The sequence below is a fragment of the Canis lupus genome, chromosome 7 (assembly GCF_003254725.2).
Source record: "Canis lupus dingo isolate Sandy chromosome 7, ASM325472v2, whole genome shotgun sequence".
Classification (NCBI taxonomy): domain Eukaryota; kingdom Metazoa; phylum Chordata; class Mammalia; order Carnivora; family Canidae; genus Canis; species Canis lupus.
The window spans coordinates 26,071,018-26,094,121 of NC_064249.1; the positions used below are offsets into that span (position 1 = coordinate 26,071,018).

The 23,104-nt window shown below is 32.6% G+C and overlaps 1 protein-coding gene across 7 annotated transcripts in view; it reads right to left on the minus strand.

The window, feature by feature from the left end:
* Window positions 1–23,104, minus strand: part of SUCO (SUN domain containing ossification factor) — an 87,909-nt gene that overhangs the window by 15,898 nt on the left and 48,907 nt on the right. For 5 of the 7 annotated variants that reach the window (XR_003129168.3, XR_003129169.3, XM_025430306.3 and 2 more), the window contains exons 10-18: window positions 18,586–18,693; window positions 16,493–16,598; window positions 14,527–14,547; window positions 14,291–14,346; window positions 13,709–13,800; window positions 13,159–13,224; window positions 6,620–6,688; window positions 5,765–5,855; window positions 1,916–3,079 (exon numbers count right to left, since the gene is read on the minus strand). Coding sequence is in view for 5 of the 7 variants with exons in the window: in XM_025430306.3 (XP_025286091.1) it covers window positions 1,916–3,079; window positions 5,765–5,855; window positions 6,620–6,688; window positions 13,159–13,224; window positions 13,709–13,800; window positions 14,291–14,346; window positions 14,527–14,547; window positions 16,493–16,598; window positions 18,586–18,693 (1,773 nt within the window). In the remaining 2 variants the exon portion in view is untranslated. Of the gene's footprint in view, window positions 1–1,915; window positions 3,080–5,764; window positions 5,856–6,619; window positions 6,689–13,158; window positions 13,225–13,708; window positions 13,801–14,290; window positions 14,347–14,526; window positions 14,548–16,492; window positions 16,599–18,585; window positions 18,694–23,104 lie in introns of those variants that run through there. The other 2 variants (XM_049112286.1, XM_025430307.3) reach the window with 2 other exon arrangements.

The following is a 23,104-nucleotide window of genomic DNA, read 5'->3' on the forward strand; positions in this document are numbered from 1 at the left end:
CACACACACACACACACACACACACACACACACACACGCACACTGGAATATGATTCAGCCATCAAAAAGAAGGAAATCTTGCTGTTGGCAACAACATGGATGGATGGACCTTGAGGGCATTACACTAAGTTAAATAAATGAGACAGAAAAGAAAAATACCATATGATCTCACTTATACATGGAATATAATAATAATGATGATGACAATAATACCCTCGAACTCATAGATACAGAGAACAAATTGGTGGTTGCCAGAGGTAGAGGATGGGAGATGGGAGAAATGGGCAAAGAGGATCAAAAGGTACAAATTTCCAGTTATGAAATGAGTAAGTAATGTAATGTAATGTAATGTCCAGCATGGTAACTATAGTTAACAATACTCTATTTGAAAGTTGCTAGGAGAATAGATCTTGAAAGTTCTTGTCACAAGGAAAAAATCTTGCAACTGTATAGTAATGAATGTTAACTAGACTTATTGTGGTGATCATTTCACAATATATACAAATACCAAATCATTATGTTGCATACCTGAAATTAATGTCAATTATATCTCAATTAAAAATAAAAAAGTTATTAATGATTTCTGTTGTTCCCTTAGGGAGACAGTTGGGGTAAGGAGAAGCAGGTAGGAGGGTTTTGGGTTTGTTTTTTTTTTTTAAGATTTTATTTATTTGAGAAGAGACAGAAAGCACGAGCGGGGTAAGGGTAGAGCTGGAGAGAGAAGCAGACTCCCCGATGAGCAGACTCATTAGGCACCCCAAGTAGGAGGTACCTAAGTGGGCATGCATGCACATACAATTTGCCAATAAACTGTCTGTATGGATTAGGGGGAAACCCATTAGAATATAATGATGACCTTAGTGACATCTCATTAGCAGCATTTTGATTTAAAAGGAGTAGGGAAAAAAAAAAAAAGGAGTAGGGAAAGGTGGTGCTTCAGAAATTCTGGACACTTAATGCCCAAGTGGTTACAAAATGTTGAAAGAGAAGCCCTAAGGACACTGGACATTTAGGGGATAAAGAATAAACAGGTATAAAAAAAATGGAGAACTGTGCCTGGGGTCCTAATCGCTGCATAAGCACACTGGCACTTATGACCACAAGAGCATAAATTATCACAATCAGAACTAGGATTCCAAGATTTGTTTGAAAGACTGTAAATGTTCCCTAATCATCCAGTTCAGTTTATTCTAGTATTCACTTATTTAAACTCTTAATTGATATCTGGTCTAGTTCCACTAAGATCTTTGACATTTACAGTTTTTATAGGTATTGCATATTCGGTACAGATATACATGTTATAATGCTATAATTTTCACATGATTACTCTGGGAACCCAATAGTAAAAGTGGCTAAAGTTAAACAACAGAAGAAAGGAGAAACTGATTAAAGATAATTCAAGTTGTTGTCACCCTATTTTATAAAGATATTACATCACTTAGTACTTTTAAAAAAGAAAATCAATTCATTGATTGATATCCAAGTAACTTGCTCTCCAGCTAAAATGGCACTAACTAGGGGCACCTACGTGGTTCAGTGGTTAGACATCTGCCTTTGGTTTAGGTCGTGATCATCCCAGGGTCCTGGGATCAAGTCCTAAATCAGGCTCTCCATGGGGAGCCTGCTTCTCCCTTTGCCTTTCTCTGTATCTCTCATGAATAAATAAATAAAATCTAAATAAAATAATAAAATAAAATAAAATAAAATAAAATAAAATAAAATAAAATAAAATAAAATAAAATAAATAAAATAACATAAAACAAAACAAAACAAAACAAAACAAAATAAAATAAAATAAAAATGGCACTACTACTATCATGAGATAACTAATCCTCTCCTCCTCTACTCACAAGTCATACTCTGCTACTTACCTCACTATGCAAAGTGGACTGTGCTAATTGATTATAAAGCTCACCTTTGACTAAGTTCCTCCAGATAGCGACCACTGAGAGACATGTTTACTTCTAAGGCTTTTATACGATTATTAAGTCTCATAAATACTGACTCCTTTTGGTTTGATCCATGTACAAGATTTCCATTACTGTATCCTAGATCTGTAGAATTTTGTAATTCAGCATAAAAGTCTGTAGCTGTCCTCTGTAGCCCTCTTAATAGGGCATCTTCTGGAGACTGTTCTTCCTCTCTTACTTCAGGTAATGAAGAAGAATCCATAATAGGAGTCAAAATTTGCTTTGGTGTGTCAGCTATGTTCAGTTTGGCTTCCCCATCTTCACTGTCTGGCATAGTAGCTGTGTTTACAGGTGGCACTATTGTTTCAGATAGCTTTGTGATGATGTGCAAGGAGTTCATATCTTCTTTTACAGTATTATCCATTACTTCATTAAGTTTATTTGTTTCATAGATCACAGGTGGCTTCTCTATAGAAGTAAAACTCTCAGACTTTTTTTCTGTCTCATTATCAACTTCAACAGAACTCTCTTGAGGGATCACTTGAGATGGTGTAGGTCCTGTTTCATATTTAATAGGCTCAGACACTTCTATTTTAGATAATGAATGGATTTCTGGAGTAACATCTAAGATAAGAGACTGAGAAAGAGTTTGAGGATGGCTTGGTTCAAGTTCAATTGCATCTGCACTGTGATTAATCAAATCACCTTGGTTCATACTACTTAAGTCACCTAGATCGATAGTTTCAGCATCCTTTTCCTTTCTCTTACTGTCCAAATCTCCACTCGGAGGTTGCAATACTAAAACATCCACTGATTCAGCAGGAAGCAGTAATGGTGGTTGAGCCAACACAAGACGATCTTTTCCTTTACCCACAGCAGTTCTGCTACGTTGCCGATAAAGAGCAACTCTAACTGAACACCATTTATATACGTATTCTGAAAAACTAGAAATACAACAAATTGTGGTCAATTCACTGCAAAATATTTGTGTCTCTGACTCAAACCAGGGTGATGATTCATCCTCCTGTTCACCACTACCCAGAAGGGTCACTGTAGATGGACTTGCCTCCTCTTCTTCCTCTTGAACCAGTTGTACAATGGGACTCTCTTTTGGAGTATCTGGTGATGAGAGCTCTGTATCGTGTATGTGTCCTTCAGTGGTTATAAACCTAGAAATACACACAAATTTAATTAGAAATCTAGAGTTAAAATTATGCTAAAAAATCACTGTATCATACATCAAATAAAAGGAAGACTAGAAATATAGGAGAAACTGAAATGGTTTTTTTGGATGAATTCTTCCCTTCAAGTCATTTTCACTATAAAAGCAAGTATTATTCAGAAATGGTAATAGAAAGATCATCTATCAACTGATCAGCCAGATGACTCAAATCCCCCTATTTACTAAATCAAACTTGATTATTGTGGATTGCTTATATGTGGATTCTTATACTTATGAATGCACTTTGTATTTAAGTATCATGCTTTCAAAAGATAGCTAGGGTTTTCAAAAAAAATTTTTTTCTGTGGATGATGTGAGGAATTCCAGGGTAGCATTACACACACACACACATACACACACACAATTTTCTGCCATCCCTCCCTCCCCAAAATAATTTTAAAATCATCTGGCCTAATTTTCTATTATTTAAGACAAATATTTAACAACTTTTCATTAGAGTTGTCCTGGCTAATAATAAAGTGCCCTCATCTGTAACTTAATCCCATCTCTAGGATCTAGAGTATGTATGTAAGGCAGCAAAGTGTGGGGGGATGGAGCTGGTAAGAACAGTGCTATAAATTATAACATCTGTGGTTCATTCTAAGATAAATATAATAAATTTCCAGATGCAGCTCTTACAGCATAAAACATACAATCTGAAAAAATAATTTGAATACCAAAAAGAAACATCTCCATATATAATTTTCCTACTCTGAAAAATTACTAAGAATGCCAAGAAATGTCTTTGAATAAAGACTAATATCATAATAGCAAAGGTAGTAATAAAATAGTATCTAAAAGCTAGACTTTCATCTTGTTGACAGTAAGTAAATGGGCAAAACTAAAACATAGACTAATAACATTTCTTACATCTTTATTGCTTACTATTTACAATATAAATTATGACAGTAAAAAGGAGCAGTGTCTGAAAGGGAGGGAGAAAAACTAAATTGAGTTAATTTGGTACAAATTAAGTTGTATACCATCTATATATACCTCATCAAAGCTGTACTTTAAAAAACTCAAACCTGAGAAAAGAAAGTAAGTCATCTCTTCAAAGTAACTTTAACAATGACACCCTATCATGTATTCTTCAATTTCAGTTTTCTTCTTCAAAGGACTGCCATAAAGTCATCAAAAAGAATTTAAAATAAATAAGAAACATAAATTAAAAAGTAAGCAATTAGATTAAAAAGTCTATTAAAATCAAACTAATAGAGGGACACCTAGGTGGCTCAGTAGTTGAGTGTCTGCCTTCAGCTCAGAGCATGATCCCGGGATCCTGGAATAAAGTCGGGCATCGGGCTCCTCATGGGGAGAGCCTGCTTCTCCCTTTGCCTATGTCTCTGCCTCTCTCTCTGTGTCTCTCATGAATAAATAAAATCTTTTTTTAAAATTATAAGTAAATAAATAAACTAAAACTAATAGAGAAAGGTAAAAACCACTACATTAGACTGATGTAGTATCTTTCAACAAATATTCTTATGTATACATGGGGGGGAATAAGTGTATATATGTGTATGTCGGTACATATATAAAGTGAAGTCAGTTTCCTTCAGTTTTGAAAAAGAAGACATAGTATGTGTTATTAACTGAAGAAGCATAGTTACAAAAATGGGACTAGCAATCACAGCTCCACATAATTAGAAATACCACCCTTTCCTAAATAGATTTCTTAGTACCTTCTAGGAATCAATGACATATAATGCTGTAGTCATTCAATAAATAAGTATCTTTAGTCATTTTCTGAATTAACACAGAATACAAATATGTCATTGTGCCCTTCAAAGCACAAAAATCTCAATTTTGAATTAGTATGTTATTTAGGAATTACAGCTTAAATTAATTGCAGCTTAAACCATACCCACTGCACCTTTCATTACATGTATCCTATTCAATTATCTTATCCTGTTAAGCAGATTTCTTCTGAGAGAAAGGGCTTTCAAAATTTTAGAGTATAATGAAATACACATAAACTTACAGTAACTATACCCAATTATCCAGTCTATGTGCTTATCTGTTATAAATAAGGGGTAGAGGTGTCAAAAAACCTTAATCATCTCTGGTAGGAAGACTAAAAAAAATGAGGGTGTTTTACGTTAGCTATATGACAGGCATTTCTGCCCATAGTTGCCCACTGCAAACTGGGAAAAGACCTCAATCTAATTCAGTTTAAGAAACTGAACAGAGTAAGACGTTTGCTGAGAGATAAACACATAATTTAAGAATCACTGCTCTAGGTATTTCAGGCACCCTTTATAGCTTTTGAGGCACAGCACAGGTATTCAATCAATGCTTTTAAATTTGAACTTAATGAAAGCAAGCTTTTAAAATTTGTCTTCAAACCTATTCCTGCAGAATTAGGCCAATTATTTGCAATAAGAAAAAGATTCAGTGTTGTGAATAATAAAGGTAATATATAATATCAAAACAACAGATATATGGTCTGGAGTGAAGTGCATTCCTGGTGCCAAAAAGCAATTCGGAGATATTTTAAGTGGCTGTGGAATGCCTGCCTTATGATTCAGAGCTTTCTATAATCATTTCACACACAAATCTCAAGTACCTTTCTATGTACTAGTACACTTAGCTCTCCATTTTAACAGAACTCTAATATCACAATATAACTTACTCAGGTGATGGAACAGGAGTTGAAACAGGAGCTAAGTCAGGCATTTTAGGTGCAGCTGTGGCAGTGGCATTCTCAGATATACTTTTATTTCCTATTTTAAGAAAGATACCCATGTTGAGTTTAATTTTAAAAAGCTATACCATGAAGATATTTCACTATAACAAATAAAGAACTTTAGTTTCTGGGGGAGAAAAAGTAAAATAGGTTTGCTACTGAAGACTTTATTTTCTTCCAACAAAGTTCTTTTAGCAAGAAATGATCATACAAAGTCAGAACTACAAATAATGCATATTCTTTCTCAACTTCTCAGATAAAGCAAGTCAAATGACTATAAATTCTGTGTAATCTTACATGATTAGCATGCCTTCTAGACATCTAAAGGAGTAACTAAAGAGAATGAGAAGAAATGTATGGGTCATTTTAAGTTTGCACTGGAAACTAAGTATTTTCTAAGAATGAAAAAGGCAAGATGGTTTCTCCTTGCTATTAATACTTTTATTTGGCATTCTGTAGGGGAAAAAAAATCACTTTCTAAATTGAGTAATTATTTGATAAATAAAATCATGCATATAGTATCCTTAGAGCATCAAAGAGATAAGGGATAGAATTATTACTTCTACAACAGGAAGAGTCAAAAAACAACTTCATGAATTTTATATAGACAGGATCCTATTATAAAAGAGAACTTATGAAATTCAAATAAACAATGGGTAACAGAAGATTGGTAAGTCCTTTTGTATCATTTCTATATTTCTAAATGAAAAATCAAATTGTTTGGCTTATTAATTAATTTTCCTAACTAGAATGACCCCTGGAGTATCAGATATTTAAAAGACCCATAAAATGATTAGGTACCTTCTGTCAGGTCTTCAGTTTTTGCTCCCAGAATATTAGCGGCAATATTCACCATATTTAGAATGGCATCTAAAACAAAATTCAATCAGAAAAAAATACTAATACACCTAAAAATTCTTATATAGCTTAATATCAGATAGTCAAAAAACCATTTATAATGGTCTTTTTGCATCTTTTTGGACTAATTACCTTTTTCTTCATCTTACTATGTAAGTCCAATCTAGGACACAAATTTCAGCCAAAAAGTATAAAACATAAATCTGAATTTTTATGTTCGGAAGGAATTTAAAACTTAATTATACTTTTTTGGTAAAGCTTCCCAAACCTTTTGCCAAAACACTAATTTCAGCATATTACAAAATTCAAGTAAAATTCAACATATAGCCTATGTTGGGGCAGAGAGAGAAAAATGTGACAACCAAAATTAGTATTTTACAGAAAAGCTTGTTTTTCTTTAAAAAGTTTCTACAGTTTAAAACAAAACAAAAAAAAAAGCATGAAGAACAGGCAATTTTTATATGTATAAACAAAACGGGAAGATTATTATCCAAAGGAGAGCAGAAAAATTTTATTTTCAACTAGGAACATATATTATCTGTTGATAATATAGTTAAATCCCAAGTTGATACTGCATAGAATCAGATTTCTTTGATAATTTTTAATGATGTTTAATGGATAATACATTAAACAGACTCTTTTGTGAATTGGGTGGGTATGGACATGGACAGATTAAGTCAATGTCATAAAACTCTCAGTGTTGTAGGTAAAGCAATCTGCATACCCAGGAATTCTATCTTTCTTTCTAAAGAGGGTTTTTGAATGATGAATAAAGTGAAACCCTTAATATCTGAATAAATAGCCAAAGATACATCTGAATAAATAGCCAAAGATCCGAATAAATCTGATTATGATACATGAGTACCACAAAATACCTAACTCCATGAAAAGCTGGTGCTAAGAACAGGTGGTTTCCTTCTGTAATGTAATTTTAACAGAAGTTAATTTCCATCTCCAATCTAATCTCTAAAATTCTACTAGAAGTTAATTCACCTGTTATCAGGTTTTTGTCCTATTAAAATATTAGTATCTGGCAAGGGCTACTTAATTAAGCCTCATCAGTTACTTCTGTCTTGGTTTCCTTTCCTAAGAGATCCATAGTATGGTTTTCATCACTTTCAGCGAAAATCATAGATGTGAAAAGTAGGAAGGGCTCAAAGGGAGGAAAGCTAACACCCTATCTAGAAAATTGAGAAGAAGCCAAGCACTGTCACCTGGAGCTAGTCCTGTAGATATATGTTTTATGGTAAGAGAAAGCAGTAAGAAATCTTAGTTTAAAATGATAACTGGTAGTCATAAATTTAAATCTTTACAAAGTACAGGAATGGTACTTTGTTCCAATCATTGGTATAACACACAAAAGCTTTGTACTTGTTTGTATATGTCTAGGATTTTACATCAATCTTTGCCCTTCCTTTGACCAGACAAACTAGAAAACAAAGAAGCAGTGTTGATTCTTAAGCTAACACATGAGATAAAAACAGGAATGGAAACACAGGATTTCCTCACAAACCAAGGTAAAGCAGCAATGAAAAATCTGTTATTTCTTCATAAATCCACTTTTAATGTCAGCCAATTTTCCAACAGTAGAAAAAAATTGCAAATCAGATATCTGGTTAGGGGTTAATATCCAAAATACATTAAGAACTTATATCACTCAATGGCAAAAAATTAAAAATCCAATTAAAACACTGGCAGAGGATCTGAAATAGGCCTTTTTCCAAAGAAAACATACAGATGGCCAACAGACACATGAAAAGATGTTCAACATCACTGATTATGAGGGAATACAAATCAAAACTACAATGAGATATCACCTCACACCTGCCAGAATGGCTAAAATCAACAATACAAAAAACAACAGACTTCAAGAGGATGTGGAGAAAGGGGAACCCTCTTGAACTGTTGGTGGGAATGCAAATTGGTGCAGCTACTCTGGAAAACAGTACAAAGGTTCCTCAAAAAGTTAAAAATAGCACTATCCCACGATCCAGTATCCACACTACTGAGTATTTATCCCCAAAATACAAAAACACTACACCAAGGGGATACACACATCCTGATGTTTTTATAGCAGCATTATCTACAATAGCCAAATTATGAAAACAGCCCAAGTGTCCATCAACTGATGAATGGATAAGAAAGAGGTCTATATATACACAGTGGAATATTACTCAGCCATAAAAAATGAAATCTTGCCAATCACAATGACATGGATATTATAATGCTAAGTGAAATAAGTCAGTCAGAGAAAGATATATTATATGACCTCATTCCTATGTGGAATTTAAGAAACAAAACAAATGAGCAAAGGGGGTAAAAAAGAGAAAAGTAGGCAAACCACCAGACTTAATTATGGAGAACAACTGATGGCTATCAGAGTGGAGGGAAAAGGTAAAATAGGTGATGGAGATTAAGAAGTGCATTTGCTGTGATGAGCACCAGATGTTATATGAAAGTGTTCAATTACTATCTTGTACATCTGAAACTATTATCACCCTGTATCTTACCTGGAATTTAAATAAAAACTTAAAAAAAACAGGAATGGAAACACCTTTTTTTCTCACAAACCAAGATAAAGTAGCAATGGAAACACTTTTATTTCCTCATAAATCCACTTTTAATGTCAACCAATATTACAATAATATATGATCTTCTACTTGGCCTGCCAGCTAAAGTTCAGTCAAAGCTGACTACTTCACAGAATCCAAATTCTGGAATCAAATCTATACTCAAAAGTCCTTTGTACTTCAAAGGGCAATCTTACCTCAGATAATAAATTTTTTGACATTCAAATTTTGGGGCATTTACTGCTAAAGAATTCAAGAACACATCTATCAATCTGTGTAAAGAAAACAGCTTTAAAGTCTTATTTTTTAACCTAAAGAAGATTAACATCATCCATCATTGAAAAATACTAATTATCATAATTTCAGGGGGATACTTGGTAACAAAAGCAAAATTTGGCAAATTTCTACATTCTCGGCCCATCTAAAAAATAATTTTGCTCTGTTCACAGAACACTGCCAAATGTAGTCTCATTTTGTCTTTTGAATGAAAGCAGCTTTGTGAATATTCTATTCTGACCATTCCCAATTTGCATCCAAACACATGATACCTTGTCAAAATCATAATGTGGCCACTAAAAAGCTGTCTGAATAGGCTAAGGTAATAATTTGCAACATAGCACCAAACTAGGTATCTGTCCTTAATTTCTCCCAGATTAGCCAACTCCTTTATCTTAAAGCAGGGCACTATTCATCCAATCTCATTCTTTTAGGAATGAATTCTCCCCAAGGACCATCAACATGTTATACTCAGTCTCCAGTACACTATGAAGCTTTGATAAGGAAAACAAACTACTTATGCTACAACATAACAGGACAAAGCAACAAAATAATTATTTCCTCCCATGTGCATTTAGATCCCTCTGCTGCATGCCCACCTTCATTCTCATTTCTCCTTCTAGGTCTTTAAAATACATACATTCATTAAAAAGTACTTTGATATAAAAGAACACAAAAACTATTTTGTCTTAAACATATACACAGAAACCTGGCCTTTAAGTGAGTCTAAAAAAAATGCAGACCATATTTAGGAGTAAAGGCAGACCTGCAAGAATATCAAAGTAGAAAGTGGTTTGGAAAATCCACATGACAAAGCACAAGGAAAGCAGAGTGATATGAAGAAATTTTGTTGATGTACAATAGTTAAATGTTTTGGTTAAAGAATGTAAATAAAAGAATCAAGCAGAAGAGCTGCCATAACTAGCATATACACAAAGTCAAGAATGCTGCTTTTTCTAACATAATAGTTTCTCCCTTTTTAGTATGGTAGTTAAGAAAATTAGATAATGTCAAGAATGTCCAAATATATAGTATGTATGTCTCTGAAAACCAAGTGCCAATAGAAGCAATGTACTCTGGTGACATTTATTTCCTGTAACTACTAACTGCTCAATACCAATAGGAAAAAAAGGAGTTTCCATTAAGATTAAAGCCACAGGAAAAAGGGGGGGAGGAGTGCCTGGGTGGCTCAGTCAGTTAAGTGTCCAACCCCTGATTCTGGCTCAGGTCATGATCTCAGCGTTGTGAGATCCAGACCCTTGTTGGGCTCTGTGCTGGTCATGGAGTCTGCTTAAGATTCTCCCTCTCCCTCTGCCCCTGCTTTAAAAAAAAAAAAAAAAAGGTTAAAGCCACAGAATTCTGTTTTGGAGCCACTATGTAAATTTTAAAAGTTAATCAGTTTCAAAATTGGCCAATTTCAAGCTAATTCATAGTATGATGATGCTAGTCAAATTCAGTTATTTCAATGCCAGAGATTACCCTCTTTGGCCTGATTCTACTCTGTTATTTACTCCTTAAATGTTATACCACCAGGTGATAGCAAAGCCAGGCTCAGAAATAGTCCCACTCTTCACAGAAAACTAGAAGAATAAGTGTAGAAGATAGCTGTGCTAGGTCATGTCTATAGCCTTTATGACACCAAAGTCTTATCACTACCAGCTACGATTGCCTTTTTTCTGAAACTTCAAGAGATGGGGGTCTTTTTAAACCCAATTTTCTATGTTTAGGCTTTGCTGACACCCTGCCACCCTCCCTTCCACTCACTAAACAAATTCTTTCAGTATTAGAACAATGAAAGGTAAATAGACTACCTTTTCAGAGATCCTCAAAAAGAAAAAATGTTACCAAGAAACACATTTTTGAGGAAAAGGATCCCAAAAGTTGGATATAAAGAAGACTCTTTATCTCATTAAATCAAATAATACCTTGGTCAGAGAAATGATTACAAATAGAGAAATGTCCTCCATTGAGATATAAACTGGGTTTTGTTTAGGAGTTAATCCCTTAAGAATATAGAAAAGGAAATCAAGAATATCAACAGGATTTTCCTTTATCTAAAACTACGGTAAGCTATTACTTCCCTAAGGTTCCCCTTCCTCTCCAAGTAACTATCAGAAGCTAGAGATCTTTCAGTTTGGGGCTATGTTTTGATTCCATAAAATAAGAATGCTTCCAGACAGCTAATACAACATCATTGAGCTATGATGATTACTATGTACCACAGAATTTTTAATACAGATTTAAGGACATGAACAATAATATTAACATCCAGAGAGATAAAACAGAATCAGGTTTTCACTCCTAAAAGATTCTATCCCATAGCAGTGAATGAACCACTTATTTTTAATACTATCAATATTAATTACTAAAGTAAAACTAATTAATACTATCATCAATAATACTATCATGAACTAGATAGCTAAGAATGCTACTTAAAAGTAGTCACTAATAAATAGAAAGTCAGTTGACCAGCAATAGAGTGAAACAAAGTATATTGAGCTACTATCCAACAAAGTTAAATATTACATAAAAGGGTTCCTCTTATACAGGAATTTTTATCATTCTTCTTCCTATGCTTTAAAAAGTCCACCGAAGGCTACATTTTTCTATGGAGAGCAGAAGGGGAAAAAGGGAACAGAAAAAAGAAAAGATGAAAAAAAACCAGAAACTCCCAGCTCCATATATTGCACCTATACTATACTAAATACTACCTAAGTAGATATACTACTGGCTGAGTATCCTAAAAAGGTATAAAGACAATTTATACCAGGAGATTGAGATTCAAGCAACTCAACTCACGAGAAGCAACAAAGGAAAATCACAAGAAATTAGCCATTGATTTTACTAAGCTTTACTTTTATTATATTCACCTGTTAATCTCCAATTAAAAATAAAACTCCTTTCACGATTTTATATTCTTTAGTAATAACCAAAAATAACAACCATTAAAATATACCTACCTGAATTATAACAGTAAAATAAAGTGTCAGTTGGTCTTTCCAAGAGTCTCCTTAAGCCAGCCTACCACTAGGTTTAGATAACAGGCTGGCATGAAAAAATAAACTACTAGTATCTTAGTCATTATTTCTTTAGTTTACAAAGAACATATTACTATTACTATTACTGTTATTGCTTGAGAATCATTATTATTATGGATAACAGCCTTTATAGTCTGTAATTAAATAAGAAACTAACTACATTCATAGATTAACAAATCATTGTTTGCTGGGATTTCACTGATGCATACTACCTCTGAACTACCATTCGAATTCCTTTCCCATCCAGTAGGACTACCCAGATACTTCTATTGATATGGTTTAGAGCCTCTTTGATAATTCTTTTCCCAAGTAAATTCATAACCCATTCTTCCAAGGAATTTGCTTAAAAATATAAGCACTTAGGGTAGAAGAACAAACTTGTGCTTGCACTTTTTCCTCTCTTCTTTTCATCTAATCTTTCTAGTCTTATTCCTATGGAAATACATTTCAAAGCCACTATCTTTGATTTCAACTTAAGTTCAATACTGGGAGTAGGAGCTTCCAAAACTATATACCACAACAAAATATCCACATATGTCAGGGAAAAAAAAGTTGAGAAATACTTTAATCGTGTCCAGGAAAATCCCCAAATACTCACTTGTAGCAGAACCAAGAAGATTTTTTGAGGATTTATCCTCTCCAGTATTATAATCCAGTGGATAATCTATTTAAAGAGAAAATGAAGGTAATTACACTAAGAACTATCTCCAATAATATGTTTAAAAGCTCAAATTATGTCCTGTCAAAGTCAGCCATTTAAAGCATATTTTATAATAAATATTCACTATACATCTAAAATATGTTCACAAATTGAAAATAAGATTTAGAAACCATTTGTCAAACAGATGTTGTAAACCAAGGAAAATAATTCCACTGCTTACCAAAATTGTAATCACATTTATTAAGACTTTATTAAGCTTTCCATGTACTTTACCAACCCCTAGTAAATGTTTTCATTTCACTTATAGGAAAATTAAGGAAGGGAAAAATTCAATTTTTCAGGCTATGATTTAAAATCTCTTAAAACGAGAATTGATAGAGTAGTAATTGAGGGTGACATAAAACCTTCTCCTACCCCTACAGACTAATATTAGACTTTAAAAAACAAAAAAATACATATAATAGTCATTTCTCTTAAAGTCACTTACCATAGTCCTCATCAAATAATTCTTGACGTTCTGACTGATACTGGGAATCAGCAATTTCTTCATATTCTTCAACCATGCTAGTGCCAAATACCCTATTAACAACAATTTCATTAAAGACTTTAAAACAAAACAGAGTTGTTAAGACTCATCTCTTCATAATAAATGACAAAATACATTAACTTTGGTTATTTTTTTGAGAGCCATTAGCTTCTGGACTCCAAAACAATGACTGTTTCTTACACTGTAGTCACCCGCCCACTGTTTCCATTAAAATTTTAATCTATTTAAGGCATTTAAAAATGTGATGGCCAGTTTTAATATTTGTCTAAGAATTTTCCATATATTATTATCATAGCAAAACAGCAAGCAAACTAAACCAGATACATATAATGGTTATTTTTTTCTTAAAGCAAATTCTTACATTTTTCTAAAATGGATTCAAGAACAAGGTTTTAACAGCTTCTATTTCTATAGTATTAACTTCACATAACAGAAAATCATTTCCTCACTTTAAATATACTGGGACTTTTGTGTATCTTTTTTTTTTTAATAAGTCACTCGATAAATGTTGTTCTGTATTACCTTATAAGGCTTAATGGACAAAAGTGCTCTGATCCAAAATGTGATACCAACTCTACCTAAAGAATAAAGCACAGTGCACGTGAGATTATCTAACAATATATTCAGTTTCTTTCATCAAATTTCTAAAAATAAAGTCTTCATTTCCCCGAAAGTCAATAATTATAAGTTTTGCTTTTTTGCCATGCAGTAATATGCCATGCCCTGTATTCAATATTGCAAAAGAGAAGGTTGCTAACCTTTATGTACTTGATGAACATCTGAAGCAAGAGAAAGGAAAAGAAAAAGAAATCAGTTCCAAAGTCTGGATAACATGCCATAAGCAACATTTAATATTTGTAAATTATATTGTATAATTAAAGTTTAGAAAGCCATATACTGTGTGATGGATAACATTGTAGTACTCTTATTTCTTTGCAGAATCAAGCCAATAATTAAAATTTTTACCATCATGGCTAGAAAATATAATCTAACTGTAATGAAATAATAAATTAACTTTAAGGTTAAGTTGAATAACCTAAAATTCATTGCTGCTATTTTATTTATCTGTCAGGAATAAAAGCATTCTAAAACTAATAAAGAATATCTAGAAACAATCTGTGTCTTATATTAATTCAAATATTATAGATATGTATTATGTATCTATGGATATATATGTTGATATGCACAAGCATTTACATAGTGATAAAAAGATTAATTAGCATTATATAAAATAATATTTATTCTTGTGTATATTGTATACAAATTTTTTTAAGGAAAGCATGAATTTTTCGTATGCTAGGTTATTTCAAATATAACTTACAGAACAAAAAGATATATAATCAATCCACTTTTAAGAAACAAACTATTTTAAAAAGTAGACTATACATCTGGGTTTAATTTTGGGATAAGGAAAACCCAGGCAAACTTACATATTTATCAACATTAGAATTAGAATTAAATGGGGTTTTTCTGCTTTTAGAACTAATGCTATCAAAACTAATTTTTTAGAAAAATGATCCTCAAGGTGCTCTATAATGTCCTACCATATAAAGGACTAAGTAGGGAATGGCACTTTTAAAACAACCAATAAAATGTTCTGCCATTATTAACAGAGTAGATGGTACAAAGAATGATTCTTGGAACTATTTCATTAATAGGTGGGTTGCCTTAACTGTAAAAATTAAATACAATTGTATCACCTGCCACATAATTTTTTAAATTCTTCCTTATCACAGTGTAGACACTGCTATATAAAAAGGTCATAAGCAACCGTTTAAAAGAAACAAATTATACCTTCATTTTTCTGAACACTGTTGAACCACTAAGAATATCAACTGCATTTTAAAAAAATAATTTGGCATTTTTATATTAAGACTAGGAATACTACAAGTTTACCCATTCATAGAAGCCAATTTAATATATGCTTAAAAAAGACACAGACAATATAATCCCAGAGGATGATCAGGCAGTGTAAGTTCTCACATTTAAAGAAGAAAAGACAGAAATTAGAGCTGCTATCATTCCAAAGGGTCATATTATAAATACAGTGGTACTTCAAGGTGTGCTATTATTTTAGAGAGAAAAAAAAAAAAAAAAAGAGGGGAGGAGAAGAGTAGGAAACTCCTGTATTTTGTTTAAAATCCGATTTAAGAGTAGTAAGTGTATTTCAGTAGATAATTCAACTTTGGTAGAGGAAGTAGCAGGAATACTGAATATAAGCATTTAAAACTTTATCTGAAATTGGTATTTGGACACAGAATATTTCACTTGAATACACAATAGAAAAGGCAAAAGCTGTAAGACAAATAATTGGATATCAATATTAAAATGATCTAAAAATCCGATTCTAATTAAAAAAATCAGACTTGAATTAAAAAAATCAATGACTAACAATGATTTGGTCTTTGAAATAGAGACACATGATACTATGAAGATGACATTTTACATAAAGACCCAAAAAATATGAAGATACAATTTGAAATTTCATCAGAGCTGCAAATATCAAAAAATTGGCCTAAGCTACCAGTTACACAAAAGGGAATGTGTTAATATTTGTTTCATAAAATAATAAATGCAAGTAAGAATCATTTTATCAAAAAGAATATTGCATTAATATCCTCAAGTTTTGTGATTTCTAAAAGGGGGGGGGGGTGAGGCATAAAAAAGTACGAATAATAGGTATGTTTTTATTATAAAACATAGTCCTGAATGTATAAACATTACCTTCACATATTTTGCATACATCTGTTCATCTAAAGGGAAACTCTGGACATTCCTCTCATCTCTACCATGAAAAGTACCCAGTTTAATCCACTTATTTGTGGGATATCTAGGAAATAAATATAAACATTCTTTTTAAAAAATCATAAACCACATACTGAGAGGTTCCATCACATCTCCAAAATACATCCTGTTTATTTTTTTCCTCCAAGAGCACATACTCACTTAACATATTTAAATAGGAGTAAAACACTGAGTTGAAGAAATACATTTTATTTTCCAACTAAATAAACTCTGATAGGTTCCTCTTTATAGGGAAAGAATATCTTGAGAAACTCACACCATTATCAAACAGAAAGCAAGAAAGGAGAAGACAAACGTAGGACCAAAACAGCTTCTTGGATTTCTAAGTAAACTGGAGGTTTTAAAACAGAGAGTACAAGAGATTGTTTCAGAAGGAGGTACTACTACTCCTCAGGTACTGACAGGTGTGTGACAATATAAAATATAAAAAGTACTGGTGGAAAGGGAAACAAAAAATTCCTTGCCAAGCAAGCTTATTAGATGAAAAATGGATGAAATTCAAGAGGTCTTGACAATTAATTTCAATAACTGTATATGCAAAATGTTGAGTGTGAGGTGCAAGAAGAAAGAGCATGGAAAACCATTAACAATCACAACAGAAGAATGGTTAAATAAATAATAGCATCCTACATGCAATATCAGAGATACTCAAAAGGTATTTATGAAATGAGTAAATACCTCCAGTGGGGGAAAATATAAACTATTTAGAACTAGAGGATATTATGCCAAGTGAAATAAGTCAATGAGAGAAAGATAGTATCATATGACTTCATGTGTGGAATTTAAGAAACAAAACAGAGTATCATAGAGGAAGAAAGGAAAAGATAAAACAAGATGAAATCAGAGAGGGAGACAAGCCATAGGAGACTCTTAATCATAGGAAACAAACTGAGTCACTGGAGGGGAGGGGGCCCATAGGGGATGAGGTACCTCGGCGATGGGCATTAAAGAGAACACATGATGTAATGAGCACTGGGTACTATATAAGACTGATGAATCACTGACCTTCTACCTGAAACCTATAATACATTATATGTTAATTAACTGAATTTAAATAAAATTTAAAATAAAGAAAGAAAAATAAAAAAAATATTCATTAAAAATGGTATATTTAATCCATAGAATTACTGAATTAATACTGTAATGTAACATTGTAAGTTAATTATAGTTAAGCAAATAAAAATTTTTAAATGGTGTGTTTAAAAGACAAAAGCATGTATCAGGATATAAGCAGTAAAAGCTGATTTTTTAAAAAAAATTACTAAATATATAAATACATAGAAAAGACTGGAAGGAATATATTAAAATGCTAATAAGTTATCTTTGATTGGATTGTGATTCTTTACCAAATTCCTTACAAAATGTTTATTCTTTTATAATCACACATACATAACAAAGTTTTTAAAATATATTTTAACAAAAATATACCTCATGATATATAAAATGAAATATTCATGAATGTTTAAAGTAACTTTTAAAATTTTTTTTTTTTTGGAGAGAGAAAGACAGAGCACAGGCAGGAGGAGAGACAGAATAGACTCCCTGCTGAGCAGGGCACCTGATGTGGGACTCAAACCCAGGACCCAGAGATCATGACTTGAGCCAAGGCAGATGCTTAACCATCTGAGCCAACCAGGTGCCCCTTTTAATAACTTTTTAAAGAAATGTTTGGCAGTAACAGAGCATAATAATTAAAAATAAGGAATCTGAAGTCATACAGATCTACGTTTGAATCCTGATTCTCCAATTCACAACTCATGTGATCTGGACAAACTATTTAACCTTTCCTTATCTGTTTCCTCACCTTATAAAGGAATAATATCATATAATGATTATAAACACTATATGATTTAGTGAAAGTAAACTGATTAGCAAGTGCCTAATACTATAGTATTATTCCTATTCTTACAAACAGATCTATTAAAAACTAAAGTTTTAAAAAGTGATGCATTTAAAAATTTTTATTCCGGAAATCCAACAAAACCTCTGTAGAAAGCAGCTTTAGAATTTACCTGTCACTGATAGAAACCAGAAAGTCTTTAGGAGTTGATGAAAATAATTCATAATTTGCAATATCAAGCTGTTTTACTTGAATTGGCTCACAAAGTTCAATAACAAACCTTTAAAAAGAACACAAGACAATTATTGAGATAAACCAACCAAAAAAATAGTTCATATTAAACATAAATAGTTCACATAAACTAGACTTCCACTAAGTTACTTGTTATTTCCCAAGCATATCATTAGTTGGGGGATGAAGTAACTATAAATAACATAAGATACTGATTTTGTCCTACAAAATTTTTTAAAAGGTTCTTTTTTTAATGACAACATTCTTGGAGAAGGAATGACTTCACTAAAAGCAGCTAGTAAAAGTGTAAACTGACTAGTCTAGAGGGCAGTTTGGCATATACGTGATCTCAAAGGGTACCACAGTCTTTGATTTAGCAGTAAACTTTTAGAAATTTATCCTAAGGACACAAGCTCCAAAGACTCACCCTTGTATATTCATTGTAATATATCAAGGCAGAGTTTATAAAAGCAGGTGGAAAAATTCAACCTACATGTTTAGCATTAAGAATTTAAGTATGGTCTACTCAAACAATGAAATACCAACAGACATTAAAAATGTTACTAGAAACTCCATCTATATAAATATCTAGAAAATGTAAAATAATTTATAGTGATGGAAGACAGATCTGTAATTGCTGTAGGAGCAAGAGTTGGTTACAAAGGAGCATGAGAAAACATTTCGGGAAGGTGGATATGTTTCATTATCTTTATTGTAGTGATATTTTCATAGATGTATAAATGTCAAAATATATCAAATTGTACATTCTGCTGCTATGTTGCAGTTTATTTTATATGTGTATATATATATTTTTTATGTCAATTATGTTCAATAAAACTATTCTTTAAAAATGATGCCAGAGACCTGTATTTACAGTCATGGAAAAATGCCATAAAATATTGCTTCTTAGGAAGAATTACAAGTATGGTGTCATGTGTCTAAAATAAAACTGAATACAGCGTGGCATTTGGGGAAAAGAAATACTCAGGACATCTAAAACTCTAATCAATACTTTCAGAAAGTAATTACTATATCAAATGAGATTATATATATTGACAATGAAATAAATCAAAAGCATTAAAAATAACATCTTGTGTTTAATTTATGAGAGCAAAAGAACCAAGTTTTAGCAGATGGCAAAAAACAATCAGGTTTCAGAGAAAAGCTCATGAAGAGAAGCAAACCAACATTTGCTGAATGCTTACTCTGGGTCAGATATTATGTTAAATGATTTACATTCACTCTTTAATTTTTTATAACCAAACTGCAAAGAACATGATCTCCATTTTATAAAACAATTCAATAATCACCAAGTGGTTACTTCACATTCTTCTCTTCTGCCTTGTAATTAAAGACCCCGCCAAAATATAGCTGAGCTTATAGCCACACATCAAAGATTGTGTCTCTCAGTTTTAGTCGTGTTATTTAGTTTAGGGTGAAGAGGGGCTGTGAGGAGAAATGTCAAGTCCAACTTCTAGGTCAAGTCTTTTTTTTTTTTTTTAAGATTTTTTTTATTTATTCACAAGAGACACAGAGCACAAGAGGCAGAGACACAGGCAGAGGGAGAAGCAGGCTCCATGCAGGGAGCCAGACGTGGGACTCAATCCCGGGTCTCCAAGTTCACAACCTGGGCTGAAGGTGGCGCTAAACCACTGAGCCAGCTGGGTTGCCCTAGGTCAAGTCTTTAAAAGGGAGCTGCTACTTCTCCATTTGCTTTCTCCTACCTTACAGGTTGGAATGAGAATGTGATAGGAATAAATAATTTCAGCAATGCAGGCAGGGACAACATCTTTAGGGGAGGCAAAGGAACACGACAGAAAGTGTGTGGGTCCTTTAATTGTTCGGTTCTATCTATCTGGCTCCAAAGCTTGAACATTTCCCAAACCACCAAAACACCCTTGGGAAAGGGAACTAAAGAAAACCAAACTCAGACTTTGCTTGTTATTTATAACGAAAAAAATAAATCTAAAAGAACATTAAGAAGAAAATAAAAAGCTAATTCTCCTCCACCTCTTCTTTTTGTATATGATGTTCTCAATTTCTATGAAGACATGAGCTATATATCAGAAAAAATAAGCTTTCAAACATATTACCAGATATAAAAAGTAAATTCAATGTGATGATCACTAGATATTATATGCAACTGATGAATTATTGAACTCTATACCTGAAACTAATGATGTACTATATATATTGAATTTAAATTTTAAAAATTAACAATATATAAAGAAAAACATGAAAAAGGTGAATTCACCGAGAAGATTTAATAATTCTAAAACTTGTATGCACCTAATAAATAAATATAAAATATAAGCAGGTATGTTATTATTCCTCAATTAGTTGATTTTAAAATGCTCTCTCATTTTTCTGCCTCATCTTTTATGTTTTCTTAGAAGCAGAGAATATTCTATGCAAATTAATAGAACCACATATATAAAACTTGACAAATCCAATTTCAATATGCTTCTTTTTTTTTTAATTTTTATTTATTTATGATAGTCACACAGAGAGAGAGAGAGAAAGAGAGAGAGAGGCAGAGACACAGGCAGAGGGAGAAGCAGGCTCCATGCACCGGGAGCCCGACGTGGGATTCGATCCCGGGTCTCCAGGATCGCGCCCTGGGCCAAAGGCAGGCACCAAACCGCTGCGCCACCCAGGGATCCCTCAATATGCTTCTTTTAGTCATTTATAGTTCAGGAATTTTAAGAGATCATAGATCTAAACACAAGATCTAAACCCCATGTATCAAAATTTAGTTGATACAATTAGGAAGGAAATTTATAACCTTAATGTGTTTATCTGGAAAAAAAAAAACTAAGTTCAATAGAACTAAACTTAAAGAAAACATAAGATAATAAAATTTCAAGCAGAAATCCATAAAACAAAACAAAACAAAAGACATGATGGAGGTAATCAATAAAGTCAAACTGGTACATGGAGGAAGACATAGTAGAGTTTTTTTTTAAAAAAAAAATCATTAAAACAATCATTGAAACAATAAGAGAATACTATAAACTTTATTACAAAAACTTTGAAAATGAAGACAAATTTCTAGAAAAATGTAATTTACCAAAAGTAACTTAAGAATAGTAAACCTAAATAGTCTTATAACTATTTCTTTTAAATGTATTTAAAAACATCCCAATCTACTTACACCAGTACGAAATGGTACATGCTTTAGCTTATTTATAGTAACACTGTTTGCCATGGCAGATTATGAACACCAAATATTCATCATCATAAGACTAGTTAAATATTGGTAAAACCAAATAATCAAACTTTATGTAGCTGTCAAAAAGAATGAAAACGTTTTCTATGAACAAAATAGAAAAATGACCAGATACTGTTGAGTTAAAATTTAACTCAAGGAGAAAAATAGTGTGTATAATATACTAAGTTGTGTGAAAAAAGATCAATAAAAATCTACATTTGTATTTGCACAAAGAAACTAAAAAGATATCTAAGAATTTAACAATGAATAAGAAGATGGATGACAGATTGGAAGAATCTCACTCTAACTCCCTTATCCTTCTGAAATACCTTTTTGGGTTTTGAACCATGTGAACATATTACTTAGCTTTTTTTAAATTACACACTTAAAAGAAAATCAGTATCTTCTCACAGGCCAAGATGGTTTTATAGCTGAGTACCAAACTTAGAATATACCTAATGGTACAAGGTTAGAAGCAATGCCTTTAAAATAAGGAATAAGATGACATTGCCTACTGTCACTGTTTCTATTTATAATTTTCCCAGGGACCTTGCCAGCATGTAATGACAAAAAGAAAGTAAAATACAATGAAAAGGATTAAAAATTTTTTAAAGAAGAAAAATATGCAGGGACGCTATAATTTTCTACACAGAAACTCCAAAGAAAAATCTACACATTATTAGAAAAAGAGAATATAAAAAGATAGTTGGATATAAGATCCATATGTAAAAAACTGGACATCTATATACAAGAATTTCTAAAAAGATTTATTTATTTAAGAAAGAGAGGGAGGGAGCACATGCGCACACAAGTGTGAGCTGGGGAAGGGGCAGAGGAAGAAGAGTGATTTACAAGTAGACTTCACAGGTGAGCACAGAGCCCAAAATCAAGAGCTGGCCACTGACCTGACTGAGCCACCCAGGCACCCCAAGCCCAGCACTAGTATTCTTTTTTTTTTTTTTTAAGATTTATTTATTTATTTATGATAGAGAGAGAGACAGAGAGAGAGAGAGAGAGAGAGAGGCAGAGACACAGGAGGAGGGAGAAGCAGGATCCATGCTGGGAGCCGGATGTGGGACTTGATCCTGGGACTCCAGGATCACACCCTGGGCCAAAGGCAGGTGCTAAACCGCTGAGCCACCCAGGGATTCCCCAGCTAGTATTCTCATTACTGTTGTTCTCAATTCTTGTTCAGATACATTGTTTATATCTGTTTTGAACAAATCCCTGGCCGTGATTTCTTCTTGAT